The sequence below is a fragment of the Geotrypetes seraphini genome, chromosome 5 (assembly GCF_902459505.1).
Source record: "Geotrypetes seraphini chromosome 5, aGeoSer1.1, whole genome shotgun sequence".
Lineage (NCBI taxonomy): Eukaryota > Metazoa > Chordata > Amphibia > Gymnophiona > Dermophiidae > Geotrypetes > Geotrypetes seraphini.
The window spans coordinates 20,774,461-20,787,161 of NC_047088.1; the positions used below are offsets into that span (position 1 = coordinate 20,774,461).

Genomic DNA, 12,701 nt, shown 5'->3' on the forward strand with positions numbered 1-12,701 from the left:
ATCCCTTCAAATGCTTTGTAGCTTATGAGGAAAAAGCCTTCATAAATGAGGCCCTATAGAAGCTGCAGTAGACTTCAGACACCCCGCCCCTCAGCTCCCCACTTCGGTGGAGACAGTGGGAGCAGAAGGAGAGACCTGGGCAGGGTCTCAGCCTCTGGCTCCTAAGTTTTTGTGCTTGAGAAATCCAATCAGCAGCATAAACGTTCTTCCTTACAATCTCAGCCAGTGAACTTAATCTATAACAAAGTGAAAACTTATCTTTAAAAACTTAGACCCAACTCAGAAGGAAGGGCTTTGTAGCCTTGAAACCTCGAATTGTGGAACTGGGTGCCACATTTTTTCTGAAGTTTCCTTCCAAGTGTTTGGTGACTTTTCAAAGTACGGATTATATTTTTTGGGATCCGGCTCAGTTAATACAATTTCTTGATCAAAAATAATGGGGGATTATATATTTTGTTGGTGGAGATAGCTATTTTCAAATTGAGGAGCCTGATTTGAAAAATGCTTATATAGAAGGAAGATGTTTTCTTCCTTTAATTTTCCTTTGAAATAGATTTCTGTTATTAAATAGTGCACCTCTTCTTTTAATGAGGGCTAGATGGAATTTCTGATTTTGTAATGATAATAAGTATGTAAAATGGCTTGTTATGTTTCCATATCCTGTTATGTTTCTTAGTAAACATTATTTGAAATTTCAAAATTAAAAAAACCCAAAATAACCTTAGGGCTCCTTTTACTAAGCTGTGATAGCAGTTTTAGCGCGCGCTGAATTGCCGGGCGCGCTAGACCTTAACGCCAGCATTGAGCTGGCGTTAGTTCTAGCCACCTAGCGCGGGTTTAGCACACGCTAAAATCCTGCGTGCGCTAAAAACGCTATCGCCCTTAGTTAAGATTTATTTTCAGGTTTTGTATTATTTCACCATGTGCCTGGTAGTGAGATTTATGTTGTTGTTAATCGGATGACATGAGAATTTAAATATTTATAAATATTTTTGGGATGGTAACTTCCATGTGGAAATGTGCTAGCTCTGATCTGCACCTGTTGATGGAGGGGGGAGATAAGACTTTGTGGATCCAGAGCGTGTTTACATTGATCTCAAAGAACTGCTGGACTGTGTGAGATCATAGGTCCGAGAGGGTCATGTCTGCAGTGTATCACATATGTGTGTCCCAGTTGGAAAAACATTAAGAACCATTAGCTTAAACCAGCATTACTCAATTCCAGTCCTCAAGATCCACAGACAGGCCAGGTTTTCAGGATATTCAGAATGACTATGCATGAGAGAGATTTAGAACAGTGTTCTTCAACCACCGGTCCATGGACCAGTGCCGGTCCACAGAAATTTCCTGCCGGTCCACAGGGCCAGCACGTGCATCAGGCCCAAAACAGTGTTCTTCAACCGCCAGTGCGATCGATGCAGTGTTATCTTCGAGCCAGCTCCCTCTTCCTAACTGATTCAGTGCACAAAGCCACAGGCAGTGGCTCCTACGGGCATCCTGCACTTGAACCAGAAGCCTTCTCTCTGACGTTGCAACGGGAAGTGCAAGGTGCAAGGTGCAATTAGTACTATTATGAGGGCGGGGTCTGGGGTGGGATTGGGTAGAGATGGGCAGGGTCTGGCCCACAACTTAGCCCCATGTTCTTCAACCACCGGTCCATGGACCAGTGCCGAACCACAGAAATTTCCTGCCGGTCCACAGGGCGAGCACGTGCATCAGGCCCAAAACAGTGTTCTTCAACCACCGGTCCACGGTGCGATCGATGCGGCCTTATCCCTTTTCCTAACTGATTCAGCACACAATGCCATGGGCAGCGGCTCCTACGGGCGTCCTGCGCCTGAATCAGAAGCCTTCTCTCTGACGTTGCAACGTCAGAGGGAAGGCTTCCAGATGAGGCACGGGAAGTGCAAGGTGCAATTAGTACTATTATGGGGGCAGGGTCTGGGGTGGAGATTGGGTAGAGATGGGCGGGGTCTGGCCCACGACTTAGCCCCGTGTTCTTCAACCGCCGGTCCACAGACCGATGCCGGTCCACAGAATAATTCTTTTATTTCTGCCGGTCCATAGGTGTAAAAAGGTTGAAAACCACTGATTTAGAACATAAGAACATAAGAAGTTGCCTCCACTGGGATCAGACCAGAGGTCCATTGTGCCCAGCGGTCCGCACCCGCGGCGGCCCATCAGGTCCATGACCTGTCAAGTGTTCCCTGCCTCATCCTAAAAAAACCTATCATTACTTCTATCCGTATACCAAGGAGACAGTGCGAGCAACTCTCTCTCTCATGCATATTCATTGTGGATATCCTGAAAACCTGAGCTGCCTGTGGTCCTCGAGGACTGAAATTGAGTAACCCTGGCCCAATCTTTTTTTTTTTTTTTTTAAATATAATTCTTTACTAATTTTCAAGGCAAGTACAAAATTGCATTAGAATTTACATACAAGTATTATAAACAGCACTTACATTCGATCAATAACAATACAAAATATATTTCCCCCCTTCCCTTCCACTAAATCCAATCAAGAAAGAATGCAAAATATAATTCCCCCCCCCCTCCCTGGATGTGCGTGCCAATCAAATAGAAAATAAAGGCATTATACAGCTAATCAGAGTTAACAAAATTTGTTAATGGACCCCATGTTGTTTTAAATAATTTATTATGACCCAATATATCTGAATTCATTTTTTCGTATCTATAACATAAACATTCAGTTTCCCACCAAAAGGAAAAATTAAGCCTATCGCAGTTTTTCCAATTCTTGGTAATCATTTGCATGGCAATCCCTGTCATAATGATAGAGAGTCTGCTTTTATACCTTTCTAATGGAGGTTTAATTGTCAGAGGTGTCCTACAAATTACCACCTCATAGGACAACGGAATCGAAGATTCCAGTATCAAATTAATTTGTCCCCATATTAATTTCCAAAAGTTGAGTATCAAGGACAATAGAACAAAAGATGATCCAGTGTCCCTATTTCAAGATGACAGTGGCAGCATCTATTAGACTTTGAACTATCTAACTTTTGCAAATGAACTGGGGTCCAAAAAAATTCTATGTAACAAAAAGAACCAAGTTTGTCTCATAGATGCTGACACTGTACATCACTGGCCTAATCTGTTGATAGACTATGCTATAACAGGGACACGTTCCATACGCCAGTTGGACGTCCCGTTTGAAAATAGCCATTTCTCCGCCTCCGACTTTGGACATTTTGCAGGAAACGCCCAAAGTTGGACGTAAACATCCTTTCAAAAAAGGACCCTCCGTGTGTTTTTTTTTGCATTGGAATTGAATTGTTTTGTATCCCTTCCAGTGTTAATTATTGAAAAACGCCCAGAGCTCATTGGTTGAGGTTATATAAAAGTTCTTGATGTTGTTTTATCGGCTTTTTTTCTCACTCCAGGGCCTCCTGGTGTAGTGGGATTGCCTGGACCATCTGGACCACCTGGTTACACGCTTCCTTCAGCTATTCCTGGACTACCAGGTGACCATGGACATCCTGGAGTCAATGGATATGCAGGTAAGGAAGTGACACAGTGCTATCCATCTAAAAACAAAGTTTCAGAGCCGTACCTGGAGCAATTCTCAGTCAGATGGAGGGAAAATATTTTTGTAACTTTAAGTCCTCATGTTCATTCCATATGTGTCATAGTTTGTCAATATTGTCTTGTGTGTCAAATTCCTTTTAGTTAAAGAAATACTATAATACTGTTATTTTACCCCTTTAGTGTTTAATAATATATAATTCAACGATGATTGTTATACTTTGTTAATCGCTTAGTTTGTAATAAGCGATACATCAAATAAAATTAAACTTGAAACTTGAAACTATATTGTGACCTTTGGATTAAAGTGCATAACCTTATAAACATATTAAAAGAAAACTTGCTTTATGCACTGCCTATTTGCACAGCCACCCACTGCCCATCTCCAGATCTCAGTAAACTGTGTTTCAGGCTTAAATCTACCATATATATGATTCCACGCCCCCTTCCCTGATTCGTGAAGGCCTCAAGTGGCTGGTGATATAAATTTTACTTTTTTTTTTTCCTAAAGAAAGTTGGCAATGTTGGTTTGGAAAACAGTGAAAAGAAAAGAACATACGTATACGTAGGGGAAGGTGGCCTAGTGGTTAGAGCTGCTGTCTCAGCACCCTGAGCTTGTGAATTTGATCCCAGCCTCCCTCCATTGCTCCAGGTACCACAGTTAGACTGTGAGCTTGCCGGGACAGAGAGGGAAAATACTTAAGAGTATCTGATTACCATTCGATATATTGTAAACTGCTTTGGGTAAATCTCTTCAGGAAAAGGCAGTTAATAAATCACAATAAATAAATAAGTGCTTTGCTAATTTACATTTTCATGCCAATATTCCAAGGGTTTAGGTTCCTAGATTTGAGAGTTAGGCTCCAATATTGGCCTCTATCAAAATTTAGCTTGGCCATGTGCCTACATTGATACGCCTAGTTTCACTGGGCTCCAAAACCTTGTGCGAGGGACAACAGAGGCAGATTTAGAGCAGAATGGGATGATTCATCGCAGCTAATTCATTGCGGGAAATTTCATCGCAACTGCAACTGCGATGAAATCTTCGGCCCCGTCCTGCAGAGTTCATCGTGGGATGTGGGCTGTTACTCGTCAGTGCAGGGAGGAGGGTCATTTTATCTTCTGGGGGATGACAGGGAGGAAGCGGGGAGGGCAGGGAAGAGGCCATTTTCTCTTCTGGCAGAGGGCAGAATTCATCAGGGAGGGAGTCCATCCCGCTGCAGTGACACTGGTGAAGCTGCTGCGGAGGACGGGGAGGAAATCTTGATGGGTTATAGGGGGGGCATCACCATCCCACATGGGAAAAATCTTAGACTTTCTTCTTTTCAATAAAATCCCTAACAGCTTCTATGCAGTCGGCATTACTGAATTGAAACGCTTCTTTTGAAGCGACCCCTACCCTACCCTAGTGTACTAAGCCCCTCCCTCTCTTCCCTCCCTTCTATGATTTTATTTTCTCATTGTATTTAATCTCTTATCCATTCCCATTTAACCTTTTTGGTACCAGTAAATCTGCATGTTTTGTCATCCTCTCTATTTCTTATTTTTAACTTTTTTTTTTTATTTTTTATAATATTTTGATAATTGTAAACCGTTTAGGTATGTTTTTGATAAACGGTATATGAAAGATTAAATAAACTTGGAAACTATCACACATGGAAGTATTCTGATGTTTTGTAGAGACATCTTTCTTGTTGTATGTCTAGGCCCTCCTGGTCCTCCAGGCCCACGTGGTCCTCCAGGACCAGCCACAGACCAAGGTGATACTGGTGACTCAGGCTTCCCTGGTATCCCAGGTACACCAGGTCAGAAAGGAGACACTGGATTTCCTGGTTCTTCTGGAATTCTTGGAGCCCCAGGATTAAAAGGTACAATTTTTTTTTCTGATTTCTTTCTCTTTTGTACATCATTGTTAATTTCTCAGATTCAGCGCTTTTTAAACCAAGCCATGCAAATGGTTGATCGCAAGTTGCCTGGGTACAGTCAGGGCCAGATTAACACTATGGGCTCCTTTTACGAAGGTGCGCTAAGCGTTTTAGCGCTTGCACCAGACTAGCGCACGCTAGCTGAAAATCTACCGCCTGCTCAAAAGGAGGAGGCAGCGGCTAGCACGCGCGGCAATTTGGCGCGTGCCATTCCGCGCGTTAAGGCCCTTAGCGCGGCTTTGTAAAAGGAGCCCTATATTGGGACATGAACAGACATACAGTACATTTGTGGGCCCCCATCCATGGACCCCCCATTTACTTTTCTGACCGGTCCCAAAACAAAATCTTCATTTGTGGCCATTTTCCTACATTTTACCTCTCCAGAAGTAGCAGGGAAAAGTGCAGAGCTTGCTGTGTGTCAGCAGTAATAATTACACAAAAAAAAACCAAGGGAAAAAACCCACCACGTAAACAGACAAAACAAGTCCAAAGAGTGTGAAAAAGAGAAATCACATAGGGCTCCTTTTACTAAGGTTCGTTAGGGCCTTAACGCGTGGAATAACGCGTGGAATAGCGCTAGCTGCTATCACGTCCTCTTGAGCAGGCAGTAGTTTTTCGGGTAGCACGTGTTAATCCGGTGTGTGCGCTAAAAATGCTAGCTCACCTTAGTAAAAGGAGCCCATAGACATCGATTAAATATCAAAGGTGGGGGTTTGGTGCTCGTATATAAGAAAAGACAATAGGACGAAAAAAATGTGCTAATATATAGAAGAAAAGAAATGATGATTAGGAAAGTAGACTCTTTAGCTAAGACTGTTGAAGACTCAGAATATGATACACTTCTCCCTCGTTATTCGCGGGGGATACGGGCAGAGCCGGACCGCAAATGGCGAAAAACCGTGAATATCCGGCTCTGACCCACCCCCACCTCCCTGCCGCCTTCCCGGCCTTACCTGGTGGTCTAGAGGGCTTTCGGGGCAGGAGCGATCTTCCTACGCTCCTGCCCCGTGCAGATCGCCATCAGGAAATGGCAGTAGGGAGTTCCCGACGTAGTCTCGGGAGACTACAGGAACTCCCAGCAGCCATTTCCTCATGGCGATCTGCATGGGGCAGGAGCGTAGGAAGATCGCTCCTGTCCCGAAAGCCCTCTAGACCACCAGGTAAGGCCGGGAAGGCGGCAGGGAGGAAAAAAGATGGATTTTTTTTTACATGAAGACTGTTTTTTTTAATTTTCCCCCTCCCCAGAAAAAATTGTGATTATATGAAACCGCGAGTGCAGGAACCGCGAATGGGGAGGGGGAAGTGTACTGAAGTTAAATTTGCAGCAGTAAATGAAGATATAACAACTTTAAAATCTGCAGTAGATACTTTGATTGAAGATAGACTTAAAAAAATTTTTTTTATTGATTTTCCAAACGTCAATAATGTAAGACACAAATATATAACATAAAATCCTCTATAATAAAATCCTAAGCGCGCATGTGCACTTAGGACAGCACATTTCCTGACAGTGTGCTGGGTCCCTCCGTGTCTAATTCACACGGAGGCAGGAAACACGCCGGCGACTCCCCCCTTCCACCCTCATTCACCGCCAGAGAAACCTCCATAGGCATCGGAACGAGGGGGGGGGGCACAGGCGCACCTGCTGGCATCTACTTCTCCCCCTCGCCTGCTCACCCGCCCACCGCGTTTAACTTCAAAGAAAAGCGCAGCGCCATGCTGCCGCTGGCCTCGCTGTCTTTTCTCCACTGTGGCCCACCCTCTGACAACTTCCTGTTTCCACTAGGGCTGGCTGCAGTGGACAGAAGATGCCGAGGCCAGCAACAGCGCGGCGCAGTGCTTTTCTTTGAAGTTATACACTGGGTGGGGTGGGTGGAACAGTTCTAAACTGGTTTTGCTCCTTCCTAATGAAAAGATGGGAGAAGGGGGCTGGAGGGGGAGGGAAAAATGGGTTTGGAGCTGGGGCTGAAAATAGGGGACATGTGAGGGAAGGAGGCTTTACTAGCACCTGTTAATGTAACAAGCTTAAATACTAGTAAGTCAATAAAAGCACAACTTACAAATGTACAAAACCAATCATTTTATCCCCCTCCCCCACCCACCCAAAGCTTAATCAATAAAACACAGAAACATAGACCTTTCCAATAACCTTACCCTATTCAGATTAATACTATCTTCACATCCTCCTCCCACCCACCCAAATACTCAAAGGTCAAAATTAGGACAGTAATAGCCCCCTCCCCCACTCCCACCCTTCCCCAGATGTGTACGAAAATTGACATATAATCAAAAACCTACTATAGTGAAGTAATGTCAACGGGCCTCAAACCAGTTTAAATAAATTACTGTGCCCCAAATTATCCCAGGACAAGCAGGCAGCATATTCTTAATGCATGGGTGACGTCACCGACGGAGCCCCGGTACGGACCTTTTTAACTAGAAAGTTCTAGTTGGCCGCACCACGCATGCGCGAGTGCCTTCCCGCCCGACGGAGGAGAGCGTGGTCCCCAGTTTCTTCGTTTCCGCGGAGCGAAGAAGACGCATGTGTTTTCAACGGCCGTTGAAAAACTAATTTTTGCCTTCCCGCTCGCGTATTTTCTAAATTTTTTCCTTTTTTTTCTTTTCGGATTCCCTTTATTTTGTTTTAAAAAAAAAAAAAAACTCATCGAGTTTTCTTTATTTTTTCAGGCCGGCCCCGGCGGGGCCTGTTGCCACCATACAGGCCTCCGGATTCAATTTTGCAGAGGCCGTGTTTCCCTTCATGCCCCCTCAACCGGGTTTTAAGAAGTGCCAGCGGTGTGCACGCCCGATCTCCCTCACCGACCCACACAATTGGTGCCTCCAGTGCTTGGGTCCAGAGCATCGGGCTGACACCTGCACCCGCTGTGCTACGCTTAAAAAGCGTACTTTGAAAAATCGGCAGATCCAGCAAAATATTTTGTTTGGTACCGGATCTACCATGGAACCGGCTACGACGTCGACGGCACCGCAAAAGTCAGCACCGATGACATCGACACCACCGGATCCTTCCTCGGGGTCGTTGGGCCCAGGTAAGCCGGCTAAGAAGCCTCCCTCTTCCCTTGAGCGCCCTCCTGCCACGGTTGCGACACCGGCCCTCCCGGCACCGCACCGACCCCGCACCGACCCCGCAAACGCTCCGCTCCAATCTCGGTGAATGCCTCATCATCGGCCTCCTCATCGCCGGAGCGTAGAGCGGCACCTATGGTACCGAAGAAGAAAAAAGTGGTACCGGTGCCTCCCCTGGACGACCGCATTGCGGCCATACTCCAAACACAGTTACAGGAGCAGCTGCAACAACAGCTCCAACAACTGTTGCCGGCGTCGCTGGCACCGCACCTTCCGGTACGGGACCGGTCCGAGCCCCACACCGTTCCATCGGTATCGACCCCCTCGGTACCGCTTAATACTTCCATGCCGGTGCTCTTGGCAGAAACATCTACAGTACATACCCGTGCGGCTTCCGCCCCTGTCCGGTCACAGGAATGGCATCGGTCTTCCTCACCCAGTACCGCCTCGGTACGCTCAGGCAAATCTCTCTCAAAGACCCGCCATGCCGAGCCCTCCACACCGATGTCCAAACGTACGCACCCCGACGTTAGGGACCCGGACTTGTGGGAAGACTCCCCTCACGGTACCGAGGAGGACGCTTCATCAACCGAGGAAGAACCCTCCATGACCGATACTGTCTCAAAACCAGAGCAATCCTCTTTCTCCAAATTTCTTAGGGAGATGTCAGCAGCTCTTTCCATTCCCTTGGAGTCCGACTCTAAAAAGTCTCAAGCTTTTCTCGATGCCCTAGACTTTGAGCAACCTCCCAAAGAATTCCTGAAGTTGCCCGTCCACGACATCTTACGGGAAACTTTCTATAAAAACTGGGAGGCTCCCCTCACGGTTCCTGGAGCCCCTCGTAAGTTTGACAGCTTGTACCGGGTTATTCCAATCCCAGGTTTTGACAAGTCTCAATTGCCCCACGAGTCCCTCCTGGTGGAATCCACTTTGAAAAAATCTCAGGGTTCCAATGTTTATGCCTCCACCCCTCCTGGCAGAGAGGGTAAAACCATGGATAAATTTGGTAAGCGCCTTTTCCAAAATGCCATGTTAGCCAATAGAGCCAACAACTACACCTTCCACTTCTCCTTCTACATGAAGCATCTGGTGCAACAGCTCTCCTCCTTACAGAAATATCTTCCTGAACGTAAGGTCCCGCTTTTCCAACAGCATATTTCCAGCCTCCTCCAACTCAGGAAATTCATGGTTCGCTCCATCTACGACTCATTTGAGCTGACCTCTCGCGCTTCTGCCATGGCGGTGGCTATGCGCCGTTTGACATGGCTGAGAGTCTCTGACCTAGACATTAACCACCAGGACCGCTTGGCAAACGCACCTTGTCTGGGTGATGAACTCGTCGGAGAGTCCCTGGACTCCACAACCCAAAAACTCTCCGCACATGAGACCAGGTGGGACACTCTGATCAAACCTAAAAAGAAGACTCCACCTGCTCGCACCTACAGGCAACAGTCTTCCTACCAGCGCAGGTTCTCGGCCAGACCTCTCAACCCGCCTCAACAGCAGCCGCACCGACCTCGGCAACAACATCAAACTCAGGCTCGCTCTCAATCTCACCAACCTGCCAAGCCTCTGCCTCCGTCAAAACCATCTCAGCCCTTTTGACTCTTTTCTCCAGGGCATAGCCAGTCTCCCAACCTCATTGCCTCTTCCTCAGCCGATCGGAGGTCGCCTCCAACTTTTCCTAAGCCGTTGGGAGGTCATCACATCAGACCAATGGGTCCTCAACATCATTCGTCACGGCTACTCTCTCCACTTCCAGACTCTTCCACCAGACAATCCTCCCGTAGAGTCTGCTTCTCACTCCTCCCAAACCCCGTCCTCCTAAGGGAGGTTCAATCCCTCCTTCTTCTCAATGCCATCAAAGAGGTACCTCCGGACCAAAGGGGTCAGGGATTCTACTCCCGCTACTTCCTGGTTCCCAAGAAGACAGGAGACCTCCGTCCCATCCTCGATCTCAGGGACCTCAACAAGTGTTTGGTCAAAGAGAAGTTCAGAATGCTCTCCCTGGCCACGCTTTACCCTCTTCTCTCTCAACACGACTGGCTATGTTCCCTGGACCTCAAAGAGGCCTACACTCACATCCCCATCAATCTGAATTCACGGCGCTACCTCCGCTTTCAGGTTCAGCACCGCCACTATCAGTACAAGGTACTACCCTTTGGCCTCGCATCATCGCCCAGGGTGTTCACCAAGTGCCTTATTGTGGTGGCAGCCTTCCTCAGGTCTCACAACCTCCAGGTGTTCCCCTACTTGGACGATTGGCTGGTGAAAGCACCTACGTCTCCGCTTGTACTACAAGCCACTCATCACACCATCTCGTTCCTCTATCTCTTGGGTTTCGAGATCAACTACCCCAAGTCGCATCTGCTTCCCACTCAGCGACTTCAGTTCATCGGAGCAGTTCTCAACACCACTCTGATGAGGGCGTTTCTCCCCTCCGACCGTCACCGGACCCTGCTCCTCCTCTGTCGTCAGGTGCTCCTTCATCAAACCATCCCAGCTCGACAGATGATGGTCCTCTTGGGCCACATGGCCTCGACGGTCCATGTACTTCCTCTGGCTCGACTCCACCTCAGGACACCTCAGTGGACTCTAGCCAACCAATGGTCGCAGACCACGGATCCTCTTTCTCATCCCATCTCTGTGACATCGTCTCTTCAGCAATCTCTTCAATGGTGGTTGAACTCCTCCAATCTTTCCAGGGGTCTACTCTTCCATCTACCCCCTCACTCCATGATCATAACCACGGATGCCTCCCCCTATGCGTGGGGCGCTCACCTGGGAGATCTACGCACCCAGGGACTCTGGACCCTTCAGGAGCGTCAACATCACATCAATTTCCTGGAACTCAGAGCCATGTTCTATGCTCTCAAGGCCTTCCAGCACCTTCTCTACCCTCAGGTTCTTCTCCTGTGCACAGACAATCAAGTCGCCATGTACTACATAAACAAGCAAGGCGGCACCGGATCTCCCCTCCTCTGTCAGGAGGCCATCCGAATATGGACCTGGGCCACGGCCCACAGTCTCTTCCTCAAGGCTGTATATATCCAGGGCGAACAGAACTCCCTGGCCGACAATCTCAGCCGCATCCTTCAGCCTCACGAGTGGACTCTGGACCCTCCAACACTCTACTCCATCTTTGCTCGCTGGGGCACTCCGCAGGTGGACCTCTTTGCAGCTCCTCACAACCATCAACTGCCCCAGTTCTGTTCCAGACTCTTCTCTCCTCATCGTCTGACCCCAGACGCATTCCTGCTCGACTGAAAGGATCGGTTCCTCTCTGCCTTTCCTCCTCTACCTCTGATGTTGCGGACGTTATCCAAACTCCGCAGGGACAGGGCCACCATGATTCTCATCGCTCCTTGGTGGCCTCGCTAACACTGGTTCTCCCTCCTGCTTCAGCTCAGCTCCAGGGAGCCCATTCCTCTTCCTGTGTTTCCTACTCTACTTACGCAGCAGCATCAGTCTCTACTACATCCCAATCTGTCTTCGCTCCACCTGACAGCTTGGTTTCTCTCGGGCTAACCTCTCCAGAGAATCTGTCTCAGCCCGTCCGTCGCATTTTGGATGCCTCTAGGAAACCGGCCACCCTTCAATGCTACCATCAGAAGTGGACCAGGTTCTCCTCTTGGTGACTACTGCATCATCACGATCCCACCTCTTTGGCGGTGGAAACTGTACTGGACTATTTGCTTTCCCTGTCCGACGCTGGCCTCAAGTCTACCTCAATCAGAGTCCACCTTAGTGCCATCACTGCGTTTCATGAGCCTATCCTCGGAAAACCTCTCACGGCTCATCCACTGGTTTCCCGGTTCATGAGAGGCCTCTTCAATGTCAAACCACCTCTGAAGCCTCCTCCTGTCGTCTGGGACCTGAATGTGGTCTTATCTGCCCTCATGAAACCTCCTTTTGAGCCTCTTGCCACAACTTCGCTCAAACTTCTAACATGGAAGGTGCTTTTCCTCATTGCCATCACCTCTGCCAGGAGGGTTAGTGAGATGCATGCACTGGTCGCCGATCCACCGTTCACTATTTTTCACCTATCCTAAATTCCTTCCCAAGGTGGTCTCGGCTTTTCACCTCAACCAGTCCATTGTGTTGCCTGTCTTTTTCCCTAAACCCCATTCTCATCCTGGGGAA

The 12,701-nt window shown here is 47.8% G+C and overlaps 1 protein-coding gene across 3 annotated transcripts in view; it reads left to right on the plus strand.

Annotated features, from left to right (window-relative positions):
* COL4A6 (collagen type IV alpha 6 chain) overlaps positions 1–12,701 on the plus strand; it is a 457,507-nt gene that overhangs the window by 416,593 nt on the left and 28,213 nt on the right. For all 3 annotated transcript variants that reach the window (XM_033945312.1, XM_033945314.1, XM_033945315.1), the window contains 2 exons: positions 3,405–3,521; positions 5,253–5,414. In XM_033945312.1, the coding sequence (XP_033801203.1) occupies positions 3,405–3,521; positions 5,253–5,414 (279 nt within the window). The remainder of the gene's footprint in view (positions 1–3,404; positions 3,522–5,252; positions 5,415–12,701) is intronic.